Here is a 25,584-nt window from a genome sequence, read left to right on the forward strand (position 1 = left end):
TCGAGCGTAAGAGATAAGGGATAGATGAAGGGTCACGTTAAAGAGCCGGGCAAATAAATGAAAAGATATCCTCTTTACATGCGAACGGTTGCTTTTTTCCTTTACTTTTTTTTTGTTGTTGTTCCGATTCCTCCGCCAGTCCCATGGCGTATGTAAGCCGATACCGATTTTCAAGTGGGTTACTTCATGTCCAGCACATCCACAAAAGAGAGCTTGGATAAAATAAACACAAGTGAGGCGGATATCTCGGAAAAAATCTGTCACGGCTTCGGGGGGCTAATCACCTCCAGAAGGGGGCTTGGAGCGCTCGGCTGAAATGTAAGCCCCTGCTGGGGGAGAGCAGGGGAGCGGCGGCCAGCCTGTAGCCTGAGGCTTGGGGCCGTCCCTGGTGGGGTTGGGGTTGTATTGCTGGTGCCTTCCGCAGGTCAGCAGAGGGGAAGAGCAGGTAGCCTTACCCAACCCAAAAGCCAGGACACAGTCCCATGATGCCCTGCTCATGTTGGTTTCAGTGTCTTTAATCTTAAGAAATGCAATCACCTTTTTTTTTTTTTTTTTTTTGTTAAATGCAGCGTAGTTGCTGTGCGTTAACCTGCAAGTTTTTGTGGCTCTCCTGTGTTTGATTTACACCATGTGTCCTGTATTTCCAGTCTTCTGTATCTGCTGGGCTTGGCACTGTATCACTTCTCAAGTAGATGATGCTTTTGGTTTGGGTGGATTCCTTTGCAAGGAAATCACATGAGAGTCCACAGGATTTTGTGGAAAATAATACTTTAGATCAGTTTAACTGACATATAATGTCTTACTTGGGTCATATATAGCCATCAACCTTAACAAATGACTAATTATTCAATTTTTGGGTGGTTTTTTTTGCAATTTAGTAAAATAAACTAAAATAATCAAAGAGCATTAATTAAGCATCAGTTCTTAAATTTTAAGAAATGTTCAGATAAACCAAAGACTTAAATCTCACAGTAAGATTAATCAGATTCCCTCAATTCCGGCGTACTTTTTTGATTGCTTCAGATTGATGTGATTGACAATGTGTGTGTATGTGTGTGTTGACCGCTGGTTGACCGCCTGTGGTCTGCTCTCTGGAGGTGAAGGTTTGACCCAGGGTAAAGGAAAGTGGGAGACAGAACCTCACGATAAAAGACCTGACCTCCCTCTTTGAGGCTACTCGGAGAACTCCCAAACAATCAAAGCCCCTTGGGTATGTCTCGTAGTCACACAAACACACACACACAGACACACTCAAGAATCCCCCACATGCAACGTGTGTCTTGTGGATAGTGGATAGCCTATGCTTGTGTGAATGGGGTGACTTCACTGCAGTGAAACAATTTAGGCATTTTGGACACCAAATTCCAATTTAGTAAGTCAGACCCCAAAATAACTAGAACATCCATGGAAGCATTTTTGATAGACATAAGACAATTATCTAGTGAGATTAAATATATATAAGCATCAAAAATGAAAAATCTATTGTAGATTAAAAATGCCTTTTGAAAAATGCCTTTTTTTAATTTTAAAGTCCCCTCTGAGGATGCATAATCTTTATATTTTTTTTGTACTTTGTCTTTCTCTCTTTAGATCCATGTATTTAATGTCATCATAGGGTTATCAGGGTAGTTGTTATCTTGGTTTTGTCAGGACTGACTGTGTGTCATTGCCTGAGTTTTGCTATGAAGGAAGAGCAGGATTTCTGAATATACCTGCACAGTGACCTGAAGGGAATCACTTTGACCAGCTTCTCTGAACCTACCCCCCAGCAGTTCGGTTCTGTAATCCTGACCCTCCGTGAAAGAGCTGATTCTCTGACTCCTGCCACCGCCATAGCAGCACCACACTGCCTAATGTACTTAAGAGCCCTTCTAACAGCCGTGACTCCTGGGCCTCCTAATGTCCTGAGGGTGGGATAGATAGGGGGATGCGAGTTCGAGAGCTACTGGATGCTACATGTGCATGTGTTTCTATCATATAATATCTGTGGTTAACTCTGGAGGTCCTTTCCTTAAATCTGTTTGGTCACTGATATGATTCACACAACTTCTACCCCCTTTTTTTTCTTATAGTTTTGTAACTTTTCAGTAAATAATAATTCTTATTATGAACCTGTCTTAAAGGGATAGTTCACCCAAAAATTAAAATTTGGTCAACACTTACTCACCCTCAAGTTGTTCCAAATCTGTATGAATTTCTTTCTTCAGTCGAACACATAGGAAGATATTTTAAATATGTTGGTAATATTGACTTCCATAATAGAAAAAAAAATGGCTATGGAAGTCAATGGCTACCATCAACTGTCTGGTTATCAACATTCTTTAAAATATCTTCTTTTGTGTTCAACAGAAGAAAGAAACTCATACAGGTTTGGAACAACTTGATGGTGAGTAAATGATGACAGAAGTTTCATTTTTGGATGAACTATCCCTTTAATGCATACCTTTTTATGAATCACTTTTTATGTACTCAAGTAACATTTTTATCATTGCTAAAACAGAATTATATTGAATCTATAATCAGCTAAATGCTATAAATTAAATACTAATATACATTATAAAAGTTAAATAATCATATAAACTTAAGTAGCCTACCTTAACTGAAATGTTCTATTCTATTCTATTCTATTCTATTCTATTCTATTCTATTCTATTCTATTCTATTCTATTCTATTCTATTCTATTCTAATACTTATTTTAAATAAAGTGGCCCCAAAAGTATTTGGACAGTTAAGGCACACTTCAAAATGTATGAATATCAATACATTAGATACACTAAACAATATCAAACCAGTTGACATTTATTTTAAAGAAAAATAACACAAGGACCTTTTTCAAGTAAAAATTACTTTAGGGCCAAATGGTTAAAAGTCATTGCAAAATGATTGTGTCCAAATGTTTTTTTATTGTTTATTAATCTACTGTGTATGAAAAGCTTCAAAGTCATATGAAAGCTCTGTAAAGTGCAAACATACTGCTAATGCTGGATAATGGTTTCATTTGAAGACTTTTCAGCACCAATAAATGTGGATTGCTTTTTTCCCCCATTTTCTTGATCAGCCCTTAGGGAGGAGTTAATCACTTGACATTTTTAGTGGATTTTCAATTAACCCATGACAACTGTAACCCATAAACCTTGTCTGCTCTTTACTTTTTGCCAAAACCATGAAAATGACTTAAATAAATGGCTCATTAGTTCCAGCACTTGGCCGTCAGAAGTTGTTATCAATTCATGCTAGTCTCCACCGAGAACATGTTTATTCTGAATTAAGGCTTTTTAGTGACGTGTATTGACACTGTCCATAAATTTCCCTACTTGCTACATACTCAAATGTTTTTTTTATTGCTCAGTGGACTTAAATATACACCACAGAAGTTCCCGAAACAAATGTCATTTGCATGAGCTATCCAAACTCAAAGACTTTCTTTCTTTTTAGCTCCAGTCCAAAATTTTTTTTTTTTTTTTTTTTTTTTTCACTTGGTTCCTATCAGGAATTGTCAGGCAAACAACCCCTCTTCAAAATGTAATGTTTATTTCTGTAAATGTTTAGTTGGATGTGTCTAAAAAAACTTTTTGGATGCTTTTCTTCTTGTTTTATGTCAAATGCAGTTCACAAAGCAGCGAATGAAGTTAACAAATCAGAGAAAGCAGAGGAAAAACAAACTTACCGGTGGCTCCATCCCGACGCAGACTCTACGGGCATGGGAAGGTGAGACACACTGCTCTGAACTAGTAGTTCATAACGATGATCAATTATAGTGGTGACTTGTAAATGTACATAATCTCACATGCTGTGAATATGCTGTGGTGTAAATTGTGTTAGAGATAATCTATTCAATTACTTTTTTAGGGAACATTTCCTCCCTGATATTGGCCATGATATTCTAAATGGTGGGAGAGTGCAGCTTGTGGTAAGAGCTATTATTTGGCTTTTCTGTGCTTAAACCTGTTCACTAACCTGACACTGTTCACTTTTTTTCACAAGTACTATTGGATCCTGTGCTAAATAACTGTGAAGTTACATTTAAAGTGGTTCTCAAACAACAACAACAAAAAAAACTTGCTAACAATTGCTGCTGTTTATACTTTAATTAACTTTTTTTTTTTTAGGCCATTGGGGACAGAGACAGTGTTGATTCGGGATCAAGATTTTGGGCTGACTCCACTGATGTCTCTCCACCTCTTAAAACGCATACTCGAGCTCGAAGATACTCAGCTGAAAACAAAAGTGAGTCTTTTACTTAAGTGAATTAGCATAAAAAATAAATATAAAAAACACATTTTTTTCTTAATGAGAATATCTGTGCCAGGTCTGTTTATATTTGGGAATACTTATCGAGAGACCAATTGCATATTCATGCAGTGAACATTTTTATTTATTTCTTTAATTAAGTGTTGCGTAAAAATATTGCTTAAGCAGACCATTTGCATTTCAAATGCTTTTTGCTGATAAAAAAGATTATGAAGTATGTAAATTCCCATTAACATTAGAAACATCTGTGCCCTCATTGTTGATAATATCACACAAGCAAAAAAATAATGTTTTTGGAAAGCAGTGAAACTCCCTTCTCCACTTCTGTTGTGAGTACATACAACACACTATTAAATACATTTTTTTACTTTATTTCTTTTTCTGATCCAGATTTAGGTTGTACTCAGAACATCATCATATGATTTATCTCAGTAATAATTTATGAAATGTTAAGGGATGGGAATAATTAAGGAAGAATTTAAAACACTGCGGACTTCACACAGTGATGTGAGGTTAAATCATGTGAGTCAGGTGCCAAATTAAATACTGCACACAGAGTGCAGTGGGTGTGGCATGAAGCGCTCGATGGAAACTGACATGAATGTACACATCATCTGGCTCACTTGATAACCTATTACAACATCACACAAATCTGATTTCACACAATTGAAAACCACTTGACATCACCATGCACTTTTGTTAAATGGAAAAAGCAAGTTTGATATTTTTTCCCACCAGGGAATTTTTTTCTACTCACCAAATTTAGACAAGTGAATGCGTGATAACTTTTAGACAAACATTTTTAATAATACACTGTTCAAAAGTTTGTGGTTACTAATTTTTTTTTATTTATTTTTTTAAGAAATTAGCTGTTATTTAGCAAGGATGAATTAAAATGATCAAAAGTGACAGAAAATACATTTATAATGTTACAAAAAAATATATACTTCAAAATTGATGCTGTTCTTCTGTTAACTTTTTATTCATCAAATGAACCTGAAAAAAATGTATGACAGTTTCCACAAAAGTAGCAGCACATGTTTGCAATACTGATAATAATTTTTAATGTTAATGATGCTGAAAATTCAGCTTTGTCATCACAGGCAAAAATTACATTTTAAAATATAATAAAATACAGTTGTTTCAAATTGTAATAATATTTTACAATATTACTGTTATACAGTATTTTACTGACAATAAACGTGTGAATGGTACCACACACACACACACACACACACATATATATATATATATATACAGTCACACACATATATATATATATATACAGTCAAATAACAATTATTCAGATTTTGAAATATATATATATATACACATATATATATATATATATATATATATATATATATATATATATATAAAATCGTCTATGTACACATGTGTCAGCTTAGCAGACAGATGTCAGGGTTGATGAGGGGACAGGGGGGGAATCATCTCTCGTTCAGCAGGAAACGGTCAGCGAGAGACCCCTGACACCTCACTGATTAAGTACGAGCTCTGTCACACAGTCTGTGCAACTCAGGACTCACCCTGACAAAGATCCCTCTGAGTGACACAAGCAAAGCTCAGCGCATTTAACATAGTGATGTCGGACTGTGAAGGCTTTTCACTGTCTGTCCTAATAAAGCCAAATTGGATTACGCTGATGATTTGAAAATGAAATCCACGAGGATGCTGACAGCCTGACCGACTGAATGACTGACTAGCTGTCTGAATGACTGACTGAATCATGCTTTTCACATAGAGGTATTTATAGGTGAATTAATGGAGAGAGTTTAGAGGTATGACGGCTGATTCTGTAGATCAAAGAAAATTGAAATGCATGATTCTTTTTACAGTTTGTATGCAAAAGCTATTCCTCTATAATCCACAAATATCAGTACTCATTTTCTGAAAGAGAATGTTTTATTCTCGTTGCGTGTTAGCCTGTTTATCTGCTAACATAATAAACATTTTCTCAGCCCCTCATAGGCCTCTTGTGATTTGAATTGGTTCAGCGTGAGCGATTAGGTCATGGGCACAAAGTTGACATGCTTAGTACTATGTTCAATTACAGTAAGGACTCTATAAATACTACTTAACTTTAATGCAACAAGATACCCTCTACTTACTGGGGCTGAGCCATAAAGAACAGTTTAGGGAGCCATAAACGTTTTCATTATGTGTGTAGAGGAAATCTCCCGGTGCCTCATTTTTTGCCCTCTTTCAAAGGTAATGGGAGCAAAATGGCTGAAAACAATTTGTTTGGTCACAGCGGTTAAGTGAGTGTGTGGCTGTTTTATTAAATATCAGCCCACAGAATTCGGGTAACAACATTTGTCTCTTTGAATATAAACGTCCAGGGTTTGAAGTGCAATTAATATCCATTGAGGGCTGATGTCTAGTTTTTCCACTTTAATCAACACAGACAAGGAACAAATTAAGGAAAAACTAAAATTTGTATCAGTTAAACAATTACTACATTTGTAAAATGGGTTACACTTTATTTTAAGGTAACATTGTAACAGTGTAATTACACAAATAAGTACTGAGTAATATTAATTAACTACATGTACATACTATAGGGTTAATGTTAGGGGTTAGTTACTTGAAATTATGCATAATTTACTGTTGTAAGTACATGTAATGTGAAACTGTCACCTTAAAAGAAAGTGTTTACATAACATGTATTGAATTATTGTATTAAGAGCCAAGGAACAGAATGGTACTTGAAAGATCTTTTTTTTTTAATAACTTATTTTTTTGGAGAATTCAGGGTAGTAAGATGTGGTGCACGGTAGCCTTCCGAATCTATGAAGTTTTACCTGGTGTTTCCTTTTACCGTGTATGACTTCTCGCTGAGTGCAGCCATGGTTTCTACACGTGGAACGCATCAGCTACAGAAAAAAGCTCGCTTTGTTCAATGTGTTTGAAAGAAGTGTGCTTGTTAGAAACACCAGAAATGTCAGTCAAAGTCTTAACAGGTAATTGAAAATGTATTTGCATTTTTGAAGGTGTATTTTTATAAAATTATCTTTGTCTTCACAGAAACAGAAGTGCCATCACCCACCAGAGTCAATTCAGCTCCGATCCGAAAGGAACGCATCTCGTTCCGGGACAACCCAGTGCGACACAGTGGAGGCTGGGGTGGAGGAAAGAAGAGGTCCAAATTGAACAAGTAAAAAGATAACCACATCAGCTTGTGTTTGTTGCACTGGGATAATATTGATTCGGTTTGTTCTTTTATTTTCACCCTTCATATTTGCGGCCATGTATATATTCAGTGTGTGATGGATGTCTTGTTGATGTAAGCCCTTAACAAGACTTACAATGCACATTTGATCTCCGCTGAAATTCCTTGCAGCTGCTGTTTTTACTAAAATCCAGCTTCCTCTCCTGCAAATGAATTAGAAGCAATGGATGAGATATAGCCCAAATATCTGCAGGCGGTCACAAGATACGTATTGCTTTCATGTATCACTCCATTTAACATGAGCACTGCGAGCCATGGAATGGGTGGAAACCATTTACAAATGACATGCTTAATATGCAGACAATGACAGGCAATAAAAACCAGCTTGTTCCTGTTTCAATTTACTTGAGTTTTTTTTTTCTTTCCTTATACTGGGATTTGTATATATGTGTGTGTGTATAGCGCCTATTTGCACTAATCTTAGCGATAGATGCTATTTACACTAAGTAAAAATAGCAATATATTCTATTTACCATAGCGCTAATATTGACAATAGCAGCATTTTCTTAGCGATATGCTATTTACACTATTTACACCATGTAAAAGTATCAGTTCTTTGCAATAAGTGTAAAGATGTCTATACTTTATATTGGCAGATACTATTTGCACCTTGGTATTTTTGTACATTAACAGGATGCAATAATATCATAGAGTGTATATTATTATATTTATTAAAATTATTAAATGGACGCTGCCTTATTGGGAGAATAAAACCCTCCCTACACCTTCCCCTAACCCTACCCAATAAACACTTTTAATATTATTATTTGCAGTTTGTTTCCACTTTTAGAACATTATTTAAATTTTTATTGAAAATAAATGTGAGCTCGGATTCGAACCAGCGTTAAAAGCCAGGTTTGCGAGCCTTACTCGCTACTGGTGCGTCACTGAAGACGTTGAATTTCTTGCGTCTTTTTTAAAACTTGAGTGGCCCATCTAGACATTGGTACATTGGTGGGTGGAGCTAGTATAAATAGTGTAAATGTTCTTAACGGTATGCACACACATTTATAGATAGACAAACTGACCGACTGAATGCAAAAAGATTTCAGTATGACTCTAAAGACTGTACATTTCCAAGTTTCCACTTTTGCTGAATCTCAGAATAACAGACTGAATTTGCAGACTGATGCCAGCGGGTAATTCATGCCAGTTGTTACCCACAGAAAACATAGGCAATCCCTGACAGATAATCTTTTCAACTGCCAGTGAAAGCAGATATGTATAAGGTTAGTAAAACCCTCCTGAGCCATATAAAACCTATTGGTTTGTTTGGCTTTCTAATAGACTACGTTGTATTTAACTACCCAGGAACGCATTATAGGGAAAATATATACTCATTGAATAATCCTTCACACTAAAATGAAAAGGCCTTTCAAACCAAATTTCACATAGCAAACTCAGTGCATCTGGCCTGACCTGAGCAGCTCAATCACAGCAGCTGGAAGAAGTGGTTGTGGCCAAAAACCGTTTATTATCACTTTAATTACTTAAGTGACTGCAAAGGCGTATATACACAAACCCAGCTGACACGCTCGTACTGACCTCTGACTTTCACCAGAGATTCGTTCTGTCTATAGTACATAAGAAAGCGAGAGAGAGAAACAGAGAGAGGAAATAAACAATGGCAAACATGTCACTGGCCTGAAAGCCTCATGTGGCCTGTACAAAACCATTAAAATGATTTAAGAATGTATAATGGAGAAAATCGCTAACTTCTCTCTGTACCAATTTGATCAGATTAACGAGATCCCTCTGTCAATCAGGGTTATTATTATAACTGAAAGTAAATCTTAAACCATTAAAAAAAACATTTCCCATTTTCATTGAATTCAAATAGTACTTCATGTACTAAAATAACTAAAACTAAAACAGAAATAAAATTAATAAATACTATATAGACATATTTAAAAAAAAACACAAAACAAAATGATTAAACTTAAATTTAAATTAAAACAGACACACAGACACACACGTTTGTACATTTGTTTTTGTGAATTGTGGGCACATTCCATAAGCGTAATGGTTTTTATACTGTACAAACCGTATTTTCTATCCCCCTACACTACCCCTACCCCTAAACCTACCCATCACAGAAAACTGTGCAAAAAACTCATTCTGTATGATTTATAAGCCTTTTGAAAAATGGGGACATGGGGTTATGTTCCTCATAAGTCACTCTCTCTTCTTGTAATACCTATGTCATACCCATGTCATTATACAAATTTGTGTCCTGATATGTCACAAACACACACACACACACACACACACACACACACACACACACACACACACACACACACACACAGACATAATATATATATATATATGTATGTATATGTATATGTGTCAAATATTAATTAAAACTATAATAGTATCTCAATTATATTAAATAACACTGTCATTATATTTGCTCTTCATGTTATATATTATATTATATTATATTATATCAAGGACAAGGATCCTCACTGTATGAATATTGTATGTTATTAAGACCTCATATATCATGTTAACACGTTTGAATTAATAATTTAATATTATACAAAAACAAAGTGTCGATTTGGAGGACATTTACCCATAATGTTGCGCAGTTTATATATTTTTATTTATTTGTATTTATTTTGGTATTGAAAGGATCAAATAGCAGATCAAGTGTTTTAAATATCTCATTGCTTTAATGTTCACTTTTTTGAGTTGATTTTGCAGTATTGCATGTATTTACGCGCTTAATTGAGTGAAATTAGGCCGTAAGCCACATAGCTTCTTCTGCGCTTTCATGTGCTTTGCTTCTAACGCGCAGACAAAATTTCAACAAACCACACAGAATTTCTCACATTTTCCCCTCAGCAAGAGGTCCAAATAGAAGGTTATTTCAGAGCCTTAATAAGAAACCCCCCTGCTACTTAAGAGCACCCTATTTATTTTCATTTTTTCTCAGAGTGGCACCATCAAACCCCAAGCATTGTAAGTGACCCTTAGATATGGCTATCCTGGCAGGTGGTAAGGTTTGCTGGCAGAGAGAAGACGGTGATCTCTTACACACACTTTGGAGTGAGGGTGGTATCGGATGACGCCTTTCCTGTTTGAAATACAAACGTTTAGGTGGTCGCAAAATCATTTTGGTGCCGAGCTTTTTAATCTCGCATCCAAAAATGACTCTTGCAAATTCTTAATCGGCCTCACGCTTACTGCGCGTGTCACAGCTGTTGCTGTCGGGAATGTGAAGCGCTTCGTTGTTTGCGTTATCAATGAATTCTGGATAAAGCCAAGTGTGCCAGTTGAAAAAAGTATAACAGAACAAATTAGGATATAAAAAGGACAGTTTTTCACACTTTTGTTGGACTAGCCTATGTCTCTGTTTTTCTTACAGATTCATGCTATTTTCCATTAACCAAAAACTCCTATCAGGCTTGATAATTTTTGGTTGGTAAAGCGTATTTTATCTTGAACTTCGAGAGGATGTGTTGATCATTATTAGCTTGTCAAAAGGTCTGAAAAAGTGTTAACTTTTTTTTATTTTTTATTTAGGTCACAGTAGCAGGATTTGTGTGACCGCGGTCATCATCACAAGCGCGCGCCGTCGTGATTTTATTCGTCTCTTTATTGGAAAATTCAGATTGACATTTTCATGAGACCTGCAAATACAAGTTTGTCATGCAGCTAAATGACTGTTAGAAAATAGAAAGTTATAAGAAGAAAAATAATATTTCAAAAATCCTGCAGCAAATACCTGTTTGGTTCGGTTTGGCAGGCTACCTTAAAAATGTAAAAAATACATGCAATTTTACTGGATTGTGAAAACGTTTGATAGAAGGAAAAGGTAAGAAGTACGTAATAGTTTCATTGAAAATGTATATTATATTATATTTAACAAGGCAATATGCATACTTCATTTAAAAGTATTGCTAAGATTATTTTAATAAGTTAAACGTATCACCTTAAAATCCTTAATATAATTGTAGAGCAAGTAAAATGCTTAAATAATTTAATGACTTTTACAGAAGTGTAAAATAAATGTTTTTTATCAAGTACCATGTCGTAATACCTCACTATATTTTTTGGCACTAAGATTATTCGCTGGAACATTACGCTTACTGCAATTAATATTAGGAATGTTTGATGTTTTCCTTATTTATTAATAACTTTAATTAAATAACGTAAAAAAAAAAGCATCGATGCTTTATAAAGACGACTATAACTGTTCTTTAAACATTCACCAACTTTAAATATATTTACTGAAATGCTTAATATTGTTAACAAATGGTTTAACACTTTAAATATCGCGCGATTTATACTCCTGTCGGATTTATCAGTTAAATAATCATTAGGGATATCCAAACACACGGAAAGCGAAAGCAAGTGTAATTGTTTCATTTCAGGTCATCACAGAGTTTCATAAATCTTATTTAGTGCTTGTGCGCGTGGGTGGAGTTTCACCTTCTCCATATTCAGAAGTTGGGTGGTTGCTTGAATCTCCCACTCTGCCGTATAAAGAGAGGCCCTCGGTCTCTTTAAGACAAGACAAATTAACGACTTGTACAAATAATTGGCTGCATTGCTTCATTTTTGACATCACTAAAACATTTATGGTGTCCATTGACGCGCTTCATGCTTGAGACGAGGCCAGAGGACCATGATGGAGTACTTGAGCGACAAGTTCTCCTTGAAAAGTCAAGCGATTAAAGGCAGCGATTACTACATGGACCAAGTCATGGAGACTTTAGACAATGTGCCGTACTACAACAAGACATCACCTAAATGCGTTCAAGCCTTCTCGATGCAGAGCAATGATCAACACAGCACGATGGACAGATCGTCTCCGTGTGACAACCAAAACAGTAAGTCCTGCTTTGAGAATTTTTCCACCCAACTTTGTAAATTTAGGCTAACAAAACATTTTGTAAAATACTTCTTAAAGATTCTTCAGTGGTCCTTGGCAACACATTGGTTTAGTAAAGTTGCTGTGTAGTTCTCTAATGAAGTTCTTAAAAGTTTCTTCAATGCGTTGAAGTTCAGATCATTTAAAGCACCGATTTATATGGTGAAAAGTGAAAAATTATTAGTGTCTGATTGTTCTGTGGAATTGCTATAGAAAACAATTTTTTTAATAACCTTTATTTTTATGTGTAAGATAATGACCGGTTTTGCATATTCCGACGATATTTTTATTTTATTTATTGATATGGCTACGTTTATAATGGAAAAAAGTTCATGTAAGAATTAAATGTGGAAAAATACATATTATATATATATATATATATATATATATATATATATATATATATATATATATATATAATTGCAGATTTAGCCAATATTTTTATATTAGATTTTTTTTGAAAGGTTACAACTTTTCAACAATTATGTGTTGTTACAATGTGTAATATTATTTTAAAATATTTCAAGTTATGAACAAAAACAGCTACAAAGTTGTTATGTTTGTTTATATATATATATATTTAAGAAACACCTTTAACTTTTTTGGCCTTTAAAATAATATTCTTCTATTAAACGCATTGCTCTTTCAGACTATCCGCTTATCTGTTATTAATAGGCTACTTTTGGTAATACTTTTCATTAAAAAGTAATTCGAAAACAAAATGCTGTAGATAAGTGATTCATTCCATTGAAAAAAAAAATCAATATTAAAATAAATGAATGTAATTTAATTCCCCGATTGCTCATAAATAATTGCACAAATAATAGGCCTACATGTTTACATTCCATCCGCTTTCTTTTCGCTATAAACTTACGGGCAGCTGATATATAACATGTCCATGAGCTGTTTTTTTATTTTTATAGATAAGAATAAAGTGTATATTTAGGGTCATAATTTTGAGATCATCATACAGGCCTACGGTGTAACAAAAATATATGAAAAAGTAGCCTACAACTTTATTCCACGCAGTTTCTTTGTGTTGAAAATTATTTAAATAACGTTTTAGATGCTGCTGAAACTGTCTGTAATATTATGTTAACTATACCCATTTTTTTTTTTTACTAATGATCACAGGCGTGAATTACTGCGCTCCAAAAACAGAAGACAGCAGCCTGCACGCGATGGAGAACTGCTGCAGTATCAGAGTCTCACCGGCCACAACCGGACCAGACAAAACAGAGCTGGACGACATCGGCGAAAAATGCGACAGCAACGTGTCGAGCAGCAAGAAGAGACGCCATCGCACAACCTTCACGAGCGCTCAACTAGAGGAGCTTGAGAAAGTCTTTCAGAAAACCCATTACCCAGATGTGTATGTGAGAGAACAGCTGGCCATGAGAACAGAGCTCACGGAGGCCAGAGTTCAGGTAACTGCTCAGTTTCATTTGGATAATTCTCTAACACTCTTTTGCTTTTTGAGACTTCTGTAGACATTTTAAATGCGAGTTAAATTTAAGCCTTGTCTGAGAAAAACGCCATTATGTTTGCTCACTTTGAAATCACCTTTGATTCACCATACTTGCATTCCTCAGCGTAAAAATAAAAACAAACTGTAATTGAAAACTTAACTTGAATTTCCGCATGAAATGTTAAAGTTTAAATGAAAAAACTTGCTCTTGTACGTTCATTCAGCACATTCTCACTCCCAACTCGTCACATAGGCCTATGTGCTCATTTGCTTTAAACATGTGGCGTCACACACAGACGCGTTCGACAAATGTTGCAACAATGAAATTATATATTGGGTTATAAAAAGTGACGTCGAGGGGTCCTGACCAAGCGTCAATATTTGACGAGTTGGGTGAGAATGTGTTGGTTCATTGCGCTTTTTCAACCATTTTGTTTTTTATTACTGATGAACAAAATCAAGTTTAACCCTTGAAAACTCACGAAAAATAAATTAAAGAACTGAAATTGAGACAAATTAAATGATGGAAATAAAGATACTGTCATGATGAAAACATGTTTACAGTGCTCACTAAAATACCTGGCGTTTATTACCATCATTTAGCTATAGATCTAAACTTAGCAACCCTTCCTCTATCGCAATTCATGGATTTAATGTCACAGCCCTGTAATTGGCTTCACATTTAATCAAATATATTTAAATAAAGTAAAACAACAAAAAATAAATTCAGATTTCTTTTTAAAAATTGAGCCTACATAAAATGTTACCTCAACATTCATTCATCATGGAAAAATAACTCAACTTTTCTCTTTCTTTTTAAGGTATGGTTCCAGAACAGAAGAGCGAAGTGGAGGAAGAGAGAAAGATATGGACAGATCCAGCAAGCCAAAAGCCACTTTGCAGCGACCTATGACATATCAATGCTGCCCCGGACAGACAGCTACTCACAGGTGATTCACTTATTTGCATAATTTTTACAAAAACTAAAATATAATAATTCTATAACAGGCATATTTACCTGTATTGGCAACCCTATATTGTTGTTCTGCAAGGTTTTGAATGTCTTTAACCCAGCGTTTTTGCACTATATATAATATATCTCAGAAGTAATCACATATTTGTCATACATTGTAAAGTAAATTTCATTGTCATTTGATTAAAACAAATGGTAACACTTTATTTTGATGGTCCCTTTTGAACATTCTGTTGACTATAAGTAACTTTGCAACTACATGTCAACTAAATGTCTACTAAAACAATATTAGTGGACTGTCTGCTTATTATAAGACATTCTACTGACTATAAGTAACTTTGCAAGTACATGCCATTCTACTTATTCTACCCCTAACCCTACCAGTTTACTAATACTCTACTAACACTCTTGACATGTAGGTGCAATGTTCCTTATAGTCAATAAATAGAATGTGTTAAAGGTGCAATATGTAAGAATTTTGCAGGAAAAGATCCAAAAACCACTAGGCCAGTGTTATATATTTTGTTCACTTGAGTACTTACAACATTCCAAATGTTTGCAACTATTTGTAAATCGTGAGAAAATTGCAATATTAACCAAGGCTCCGGGACGTGTGAGGAGTCGCCTGTCAATTGCGTCATACCCGCGTTACCCTCCGTTTCCAGTTTTATTTTGTTGAAACCATGGAAACACCAAAGACACTTTAATATTTACATGTTTTAATAGACAAGGGAACAACTGTTTTGATATATTTATAGACAGAAAACTAATTATTGTTATATAGCTCAACATGTTTAGTCTTATTGTTTAAATCTAATTTTCTTGATTTATTTGCGAGTACCATGCTTTACCATGCCTCAAAGAAAAACACTTTTTTGTGAAGTAGCTAACATAGCATAATCAGACACAGCTTTATTTTTAGTAACAGTAATACAGCATTTTCTCCATCATACAATATGCTTTAAAATTAATTGTATGCCATTTATCAACACAAGCCATCCAGCATTTAATATGGTATTCTAAAATCGATCTAGCTTACTGTGTCTCAAACAAGTGTCTCACAGCGGCCGCCAAGCGAACGCACAGAGTAACATTATAACATTTTCAACACACTCAAATGTATCTAATATGATAAACAGAGCTGTGTTACCTCATACTCATGACCGGAAAAGCGTAAGCGATAGCGGTGACTGCAGCATAATCGTGAAGCGTGAGTTGCGCAATCGCTCCAGCGGCTTCGTTCAGCTCCCACAACACTCGGTCCTGCTCTGCTTCATACTACAGTAACTTTAATAATCGCATCCATGAACATGATTTCTTCCCGAGTCCTATCCCAGTTGTATTCCACCGTCCGTTGAGGTGAAGACCACATGTCCCAAGATTCCTCGCTCAAACGTGGCGTCATCAAGCTACACCTTTGTTTTGAATAGGCCTCTAGCGACCTCTAGTGGACAGAAAATATTACATATTGCACCTTTAAAGGGACCATCAAAATAAAGTGAAACCAAAAAAATTATTCAAAGTGACAATATTTATTGATCTGATTACTGAAAAGTCACACAAAATTTGACCTAATTTCAGCAAATAGCATATAGTCCTTACCCAAACACAGTGTATGAATTGTTGACAGCAAGCATTAACCTTTAGAGCTTGAATCTGTTGAGACGTCAGTCAGAGCCGTCTCACTGTAACTGACAAAAGCTGCTGGGAGGATAGGAGAGGAAAATTTACATGGCACCGCAGGACCTCAGTTTCCTTCATCCGAGAGCAGATTCCTCTCTCATGCGTTTTCCATAGTCATATAACAAAACAAAAAAAACCCTCTGCCTTAATTTGACATTACAGCAGGCCCTTATTGCACCAGGCATGTTGTAAACCAGACTGCAGGGCTGTGTTTGTCTTATGCCCATGACATGTGTACAGTCAGATTTTTGTGGTGAACACAGATGCATTTTTGTGGACTGCAGGGTTTGTTTCTAAAAGCCTGGTCTGGATTCATTTAAAGTCTTGGACATAATCGTCACTGTATTTTAATGCAGATTGAGGGTGTATCTGATATGATGTCATCGGTTTATCAGAAACTTTTCCCAGGCATACTAAAATGCATAGATTTATATTTTTAAAATTGAATTAACTTTCCAAATCGGAATCTATGTTGATTTTTCAAACATTTGGATTTCTTTATTTTGATTATTATTCAAGCCTGTTTTTTTTTCCATCTCCATTTCATCTAGTCATTCATTCACATATTAAAGTGTTAATTATTTCTCACAGATTCCCAACAACTTATGGACAGGTCCCGCTCCAGGCAGCTCCGTAGTGTCGTCCTGCATGATCCCGCGAGGTTCCCCTCCCTGCGTGACATCTCCCTACCCCCACTCGCCGAGAGCCGCTGAGCACGGTTACGTGGGCTTCCCCAATCACCAGCAAAATCAGTTTGGAGTTAATCACGTGTCTCTCAATAACTTCTTCGCCGATTCGCTTCTGGCTCCTTCGCCGAACAGTCACGCCGCGTTTGAAACCAAACCTGAGTTTGAACGGCGGTCCTCCAGCATCGCTGTACTGCGCATGAAGGCTAAAGAACATGCGGCCAACATATCTTGGGCCATGTGAACTTATCTGAACTTATTCTAATAGTTGTGTTCTGAACAGTTTTTGCCTAGTAATAACAATGCAACCAGTTACTTTCAAGTGGCTGCCCAATTTTTATTATTACTTTTTATATTTTTATTGGAACAACAAAGATATCAGCCCATGATTATAGACTGTTTAAAAATTCTTTTAAAAATAATTTAATTAAAAAACCTCTTAATTGAACAGTGTTTTTTCTTCTTTTGTCTTAGCATCTCTTGTAGTTATGAATATGAAGGGCACAGAACTCAACAGTTTTACACTCTCATGACGTTAACAGAGATGTTATGGCTGACATACTAACACTATGTCTGTGTGCTTTGCAGCAAAGCTGTTTAACGCTCTCTAGCTGTGGCTAGTCTGCAGTGGGAGCACATGTATTATTTTATGGGAATAAAAGTTCATTCAAATAAGCAGTGTTTCTATTTTTTCATTCTCTTTGCTTCTGCTCTCTTTTGATAGAATACATAGATTCACCATTAAATTTTTATTTTTTATTTTTTTTTATCATATGAGCTACCTGTTTTATGAATTGGATACACTACCGTTCAATTTAAAATATTTATTTTTTCTGTTTTAATATATTTTAAAATGTAATTTATTCCTGTAATGCTGAAGCTGAATTTTTCGGTAGCACTTTATTTTACATTCCTGTTCCCCATATACATACTATGTACTTATTATAGTAATTACAATAATTAGGTAATAACTAGGTACTAACCTAACCTTAACCCATGTAGTTACCTTATATTACCTAGTACTTTCATAGGTAAGTACACATAAAATAAAGCATTTTCAGCATCATTACTCCAGTCTTCAGTGTCACATGATCCTTCAGAAATCATTCTAATATCCTGATCTGCTGATCAAGAAACATTTCTCATTATTATCAATGTTGTGCTGCTTAATTTATTTTATTTTTTTTCACATGGAAAGCGTGATATGTTTTTTTTTTTAAGGATTCTTTGATGAACAGAAAGTTCAAAACAACTTTTATTTGAAATAGATTTTTTTTGTAACAATGTAAAAGTCTTTACTGTGACCTTTGATTCATTTGTTGTCCTCGCTGAATAACATTTGTGTGCATTTTTATTATGTTATGATCTTATATTCGTGTTCCTGAGTAAACTGATAAAATAAGGTTTAGTATTGATCCTTTTTCAGCTCCTCTGTTGACAGTTACATTTTTCTCCTTTTGAGACTAACACAACTTTATCAAGTTAGTCAACTGTTTGTGGCTTTTGCCAAATAAACAACCAAAAAATGTTGTCCTGTTTTTCATCCACAAGTTTTTAAGTAGCACTGAGGTGTTTTACACTTTGTAGAAATTATAGACTTTTGTATGTTATGTATAAATAGAATTAACAGGGATACCTAGTTTTAAAAAACGAAGTCACTGGAAGAGTATCTTATATAAATTAAAAACAAAATAATCATCTCTGTGTTACATGTTTATTTAATGAGATTTAATTTTATTTTTTTTTTTCCAATTTTATGACTTGCTTGATACAAACTATTAGTATTTTGTATTGACTGTTGTGGAATGAACCTTTGTTAATATTTTTGTACTTAGATCAGTGAATATCAACCTTTTTGACTTTGATTTAGTTGTTTTAGCTTATTTTTATGTTTCTTTTGTTTTATTTTAAATCATTTTAAGTCATCTTGAGGCCTGCTAGAGGGCCCTGGCCCCCAGGTTGAGAACCACTGACTAAGGAACGTTAGATTAGCTTTAGAATAATGTTCTGGGAATGTTAGATTAACGTTAGCATTATATATACCAAAAACTAACGTTCTGGGAAGGTTAGATTAATGATAGAATAACGTTCTGGGAACTTTAGATTAATAACGTTATACAAACCAAAAACTAACTACATTTACAATGTACTAAAAATGGCAAAGTTTGACAATGCATTGTCACAACGATCCCTGTTCAAACGGATCCTCAACTAAAAACGCTGTATCATGCCAGGCCAGTAGTTGGCAATGTCACTTTGTAAAGAAATGTTACGCTCCTATAGACTAAACGCATAATACGCATGACATCTCCGTTCAAATTCACGAATTCGCGTTTTTGTAATTACATGGAGACAGCAATGATAATGTTTTCAAAAACGTGTACTTTTAAACCAGTTTTCAAAAGTTTGTGTTTTCAGGCCCCCAAAATAATATTGTAAATTAACGACCAAAACGCATAAAAAGTTTTATATTTTTAGTTGGTATTGTGTAAACGGCCCCTTAGAGTGTATATCTGTATCCATCTCTTGGTCACTGGTCTATATTTCTCTGACTCCACAGCTTCAGTGTAACACTGCTTTCACTTTAAGACTGATGGTGTAGCACGTGTGAGGCAGAAGATCCCACCACAGTCTGCTGCAGATGAGCTCCATCAGCAGGTCGAATGGGTTTGACCCTCCGGGGTGAGCCACGCTCATTAATAAAGAACCTCACACGCTTGGGGGAGTGAAACATGCGAAAGAGATAGATCTCTCTGCTGCCCAACACTCCAGACCTGCAGTTGGGAGGGGACTTTTTTTTTTTTTTAACTATGGAATACAAAAATGTACCCATGCATTAATTATTTCCCCTTTAAACAAATCAAATTAAAATAGATTTCCGTTATTGTGATTAGACTGTAATCAAAAATGATTTGGCTGTATATACATTTGTGCTCACAGTTTAGTAATATAAAGTAAAATCACTGAAAGGGTGCTGCGTAACTCACTAAATCTGGCTTTGTACATGCAGGCATGGATTTTGTGAAACACATTTCAAAGTTAAGCTGGCAAGTGCAACGGCAAAAACAAAAACAAGTCACAGGGGACTTTGTGCGGAAAATGATGTGATTGCCTCTTGTCCAAAAGTTTATGCCCTGACATTGAATAGCTCTCCTCTAGACGACTCATGTATTTTCCGTGCCCTGTATCCTTGATGGACATTTTTGGCCCAACTCTGCAATCAAGCACAACATGGTCTTTATAATTACAGTATGCATGTAAACACATTTAGGATGTATTTCTTGTGGATAGTTTATTCAGTCGTCCCCACCAAGAGGTCCAACTGGTGCTGTACCAAAAGAAATAGCACACGTCAGACATGTCATGTCACTGTCAAATCTCTAACTGTAATTCTTGACTTGAATTTTTTTATTTGTATATATGATTTGAAACTATCAGGGGCAGTTATATTCTGATGGTCAGTTTTGTGCCATAAAGTTTGCAAGCCAGTACAATCAATCACCCACATTACACTAAACTCACTCTGGGCAATAATAATGAAGTCCAGTAGAATACAACAACTGAAGAAGTGACTCACACTCTCAGTCATTCACTCACTCACTCACTCACTCACTCACTCACTCACTCACTCACACTCTCACTCACTCACTCAATCAGTCATTCACTCAGTCAGTCACTCACTCACTTAATCAGTCATTCACTCACTCACTCACTCAGTCACTCACTCACTTAATCAGTCATTCACTCACTCACTTAATCAGTCGCTCACTCACTCACTCACTCACTCACTCACTCAATCAGTCATTCACTCACTCACTCACTTAATCAGTCACTCACTCACTCACTCACTCACTCAGTCACTCACTCACTCACTCACTCACTCACTCAATCAGTCATTCACTCAGTCACTCACTTAATCAGTCACTCACTCACTCACTCAGTCACTCACTCACTCACTCACTCACTTAATCAGTCATTCACTCACTCACTCAGTCACTCACTCACTCACTTAATCAGTCATTCACTCACTCACTCAGTCACTCACTCACTCACTTAATCAGTCATTCATTCACTCACTCACTTAATCAGTCATTCACTCACTCACTCACTTAATCAGTCATTCACTCACTCACTCAATCAGTCATTCACTCACTCACTCACTCACTTAATCAGTTACTCACTCAATCAGTTACTCACTTAATCAGTCATTCACTCACTCACTCACTCACTTACTCACTCACTCACTCAATCAGTCACTCACTCACTCACTCACTTAATCAGTCATTCACTCACTCACTCACTCACTCACTCAGTCACTCACTCACTTAATCAGTCATTCACTCACTCACTTAATCAGTCACTCACTCACTCACTCAATCAGTCACTCACTCACTCACTCACTCACTTAATCAGTCATTCACTCACTCACTCACTCACTCAGTCACTCACTCACTTAATCAGTCATTCACTCACTCACTTAATCAGTCATTCACTCACTCACTTAATCAGTCATTCACTCACTCACTCAATCAGTCATTCACTCACTCACTCACTCACTTAATCAGTTACTCACTCAATCAGTTACTCACTCAATCAGTCACTCACTCACTCAGTCACTCACTTACTCACTCACTCACTCAATCAGTCACTCACTCACTCAATCAGTCACTCACTCACTCACTCACTCACTCACTCACTCAATCAGTCACTCACTCAATCAGTCACTCACTCAGTCACTCACTCACTCACTCACTCACTCAATCAGTCACTCACTTACTCACTCAATCAGTCACTCAGTCACTCAGTCACTCACTTACTCACTCACTCACTCAATCAGTCACTCACTCACTCAATCAGTCACTCACTCACTCACTCACTCAATCAGTCACTCACTCACTCACTCACTCACTCAATCAGTCACTCACTCACTCAGTCACTCAGTCACTCACTCACTCACTCACTCACTCACTCACTCACTCCTATTATCTTCACTAAGTATCTTCACTAAGTATGAAGGCCATTTTCTCAGTATCAGTTCAATGAATGATGGAATCAGTGTTTCAAATATGGAGAGAAATGTTTTCTCTTGTGATTGTCATTGTGATATTTAGGACAGATGAGTAGAAAGTGTTTCTCATCCTCTGTTTGCTGTAGATATATGTAACACCCTTATTCTTACAAAAAGTCCCTGGGTGCAAAATCTGTAAACTCATCAGGATGTGAGATATTTTGAATTTTCTCTGCAAAATTTTTGCAGCTTTTGCCATTTCCAGATGTACTTTAACGAACTCCTTGTAGAGTTTTAATCAGAAAAACATCATATTTGGTGTCTAATCTTAAGGCCTTAGCAGTGTTAACTTGCGAAGGTCTTGAGTTTTCACAGAAGGGCGTGTCTGTGGCAAAGTGACAAAGTCTGATGTTTCGCCAAGAAAGAGAAACTGTTAAATCATGCAAAACTTGGCTAAGTGCTAATGTAGGCGATTAACAATCTAACGTTCCCAGAACGTTAGTTTTTGGTTTGTCTAACATTATTCTAACATTAATCTAACATTCCCAGAATGTTATTCTAACGTTAATCTAATATTTCCAGAACGTTAGTTTTTGGTTTGTATAACGTTATTCTAACATTAAGATAACGTTCCTAGAATGTTAATCTAGCGTTATTCTAACGTTCCCAGAACGTTAGTTTTGGGTTGCCAGAACATTATTCTAACGTTCCCAAAACGTTATTCTAATGTTAATCTAATGTTCTCAGGATGTTAGTTTTTGGTTTGTATAACGTTATTCTAACATTAATCTAACATTCTTAGAATGTTATTCTAACATTAATCTAACGTTCCCAAAACGTTCGTTTTTGGTTTGTATAACGTTATTCTAAAGTTAATTTAATTTTCTCATAACTTTATTCTAGCGTTAATCTAACGTTCCCAGAACATTAGTTTTTGGTTTGTATAACGTTATTCTAACATTAATCTAACGTTCCCAGAACGTTAGTTTTCGGTTTGTATAATATTATTCTAACATTAATCTAACGTTCCCAGAATGTTCATTTTTGGTTTGTATAACATTATTCTAAAGTTAATCTAATGTTCTCATAACTTTATTCTAAGTTTATTCTAACGTTAATCTATCGATCCCAGAAAGTTAGTTTTTGGTTTGTATAACGTTATTGTAACATTAATCTAAAGTTTCCAGAACGTTATTCTATCGTTAATCTAACGTTCCCAGAACGTTCGTTTTTGGTTCCCAGACGGTTATTTTTAGGGCCTGAGCACCGATGGTGTGAGTGAGGACCCTATTGTATTTGCTCAGTCAATTATTCTTTTATCTCTGAAATTAATCATATTTTTGAGGGCCTAAACATGCTCGAAAACTCATGAAACTTTGCTCACGCGTGAAGTGGTGAAAATTTACGTCAGATATGGGTTTCAGAATTAGGTGTGGCAAAATGGCTCGATAGCGCCACCCACAAAATTTCAATTAAGCGGCATTTGCGCTACGTTTCACGTACAGCCCAGTACCTACAAAAAAGTCCCTGGGTGCAAAATCTGAAAACTCAACAGGAACCCCGCTAGAAATTTTACGTTCCCAGAACATTCTCAGAACGTCCCCACTGGTGTTAAGGATGTTGCCTAGTAACGTTCCCAGTACGTTCAGAGATGGTCACGATGTGGAGTTCTATATGGTTTGGGGGACGTTATTTGGCGGACCTTCACAGAACATTCAGGATGTTCTCTGAACGTTTAGGGAACCATATTTTATTTGGAAATGTTTTCAGAATGTCCCTGCTGCCCTTGTCAAAAAGTTGAATTGAAAATTAGAGGTAAATTGACTAACAAAAATGGCTGTTCAACCAAAAATTAATTTTTCTTAAATGTCTTACAAAAAAAAAGCTCTTTACAGGGATTTTCTAGAGTATTATAATGAAACCTTTTCTTTAAAATGCAAATCACTTATAGTAAATCATTAGCTGACAACAGCACATGCATGAGCTAATGTAACTGCTGTATCATTACACCAACAACTACGCAATTACTGTCTTTAAATAAAGCAACACACAGCACAACATCAGTGTTTCTGGATCATCACTGACTGAAGCACAGGATCTACTCTCCAGCACAATGGTAACCTCACAAACTCAGATAACAGAAACAGAACATGAGACACTAACAGATCTCTGCATGTTCATTTATTACAAACCACTCTGACTTTATTTCTTTCATTCAAAACTTCTTAATGAGGTGTTGATGTTTTATAAAAAATAATAAAGTTTGAATTCACCGTTATGGAGCTAAGCACTTGTTTTAGTTGGGCTCCTGACCCTTGACGTTTTAACTTCAATTTTTCTCTGATTGTTGTAGATGTGTTTCTAAATCACATTTATTTAAAAAAAAATTGTGAAAAAAAAACTGATCAAATGGATTTGGTTGTTTATTGTTGATGTTTTCATAATCATGCAGTGGCCTTATTCACTGATCTCTGAATATTAATTCATGTTTTTGTGGTCCTATGACAATGCATAAAATCTTGTCCTGCTTTGATATTTTGAAAGTTTTTGTCATTGCACAGAAATTATTCAGACCGGATTATGTAGACTCACACAGACATCTAGATTCTGCGTATGAACCTCAACAATGGTGACAAAATTTTCAGATAAACAGATTAACTCTGAGCATCACAAAACAAGCTAAACAAAGATTTTTGTTTACTGTCACCATTGTTGAGGATCATATGCTGATTCATGATGTCCGTGTGAGTCAAAGACAATGTATATAAAAAAAAAAAAAAAAAAAAAAGACTATTTACTACAGTAACTGAATGTTCCCACGCGGTCTTCTGTTGGTCATTTAATAATGTTCCCGATATAGGTTTAGGGGGACGTTCTATTTTGGTTATTTTATGGTTGTGTGAGAATGTTAAAAAGAGGACATTTGGGAAGTTATAAGTACGTCCTATAGTAATAGTCCCCTAAACATTCCCAGAATGTCCTGAATGTTTCCAGAAGGTCCACCAAATAACATTCCCCAAACCTTAAAAGAACTTCACATCACGACTGTCTATGAACGTACTGAGAACGTTACTAGACAATGTTCTTAACACCAGTGGGGACATTCTGAGAATGTTCTGGGAACGTAAAATTTCTAGCAGGGTAACCTGTCACCCAGAACGTTCAGAGACGGTCACATGTGCGAGGGAGCAGGACCAGATCATCCACGTACAGCAGACATCTGACCTCTGTGTGGTGTAGAGTGAGGCCAGAGTCAGTAGAGCGCTGTAGCGCTGATGCCAGACCATTTATGTAGATGTTGAAAAGAGTCAGACTCAGACTGCATCTCATCCCACTCACTCACTCATTTACTCAGTCAGTCACTCATTCAGTCAGTCACTCATTC

At 35.8% G+C, this 25,584-nt stretch overlaps 2 protein-coding genes across 2 annotated transcripts in view; both read left to right on the forward strand.

Moving 5' to 3' along the window:
- Positions 1 to 8,182, forward strand: part of lrriq1 (leucine-rich repeats and IQ motif containing 1) — a 28,611-nt gene extending 20,429 nt beyond the window's left edge. Inside the window, exons 24-27 of the mRNA XM_067389240.1 lie at positions 3,610 to 3,709; positions 3,851 to 3,911; positions 4,111 to 4,228; positions 7,298 to 8,182. Coding sequence (XP_067245341.1) covers positions 3,610 to 3,709; positions 3,851 to 3,911; positions 4,111 to 4,228; positions 7,298 to 7,431 — 413 coding nt within the window. The 3' untranslated portion in view covers positions 7,432 to 8,182. The remainder of the gene's footprint in view (positions 1 to 3,609; positions 3,710 to 3,850; positions 3,912 to 4,110; positions 4,229 to 7,297) is intronic.
- Positions 8,183 to 12,135: 3,953 nt separating this feature from the next.
- alx1 (ALX homeobox 1) lies at positions 12,136 to 17,713 on the forward strand. The gene is made up of 4 exons (XM_067389241.1): positions 12,136 to 12,340; positions 13,516 to 13,808; positions 14,671 to 14,799; positions 17,097 to 17,713. Exons 1-4 carry the CDS (start codon positions 12,136 to 12,138, stop codon positions 17,433 to 17,435), a joined length of 966 nt encoding a protein of 321 aa, XP_067245342.1. The 3' UTR covers positions 17,436 to 17,713.
- Positions 17,714 to 25,584: the final 7,871 nt, after the last annotated feature.

Source organism: Chanodichthys erythropterus, chromosome 7, assembly GCF_024489055.1.
Source record: "Chanodichthys erythropterus isolate Z2021 chromosome 7, ASM2448905v1, whole genome shotgun sequence".
NCBI lineage: Eukaryota > Metazoa > Chordata > Actinopteri > Cypriniformes > Xenocyprididae > Chanodichthys > Chanodichthys erythropterus.

What these genes read in the sequence shown, in the direction of transcription:
- alx1 (XM_067389241.1), top strand. Translation starts at nt 12,136, where the DNA reads ATGATGGAGTACTTGAGCGACAAGTTCTCCTTGAAAAGTCAAGCGATT. An exon ending in TCCGTGTGACAACCAAAACA is followed by an intron (nt 12,341 to 13,515) that starts GTAAGTCCTGCT and finishes TAATGATCACAG; the next exon opens with GCGTGAATTACTGCGCTCCA. An exon ending in TCACGGAGGCCAGAGTTCAG is followed by an intron (nt 13,809 to 14,670) that starts GTAACTGCTCAG and finishes TTTCTTTTTAAG; the next exon opens with GTATGGTTCCAGAACAGAAG.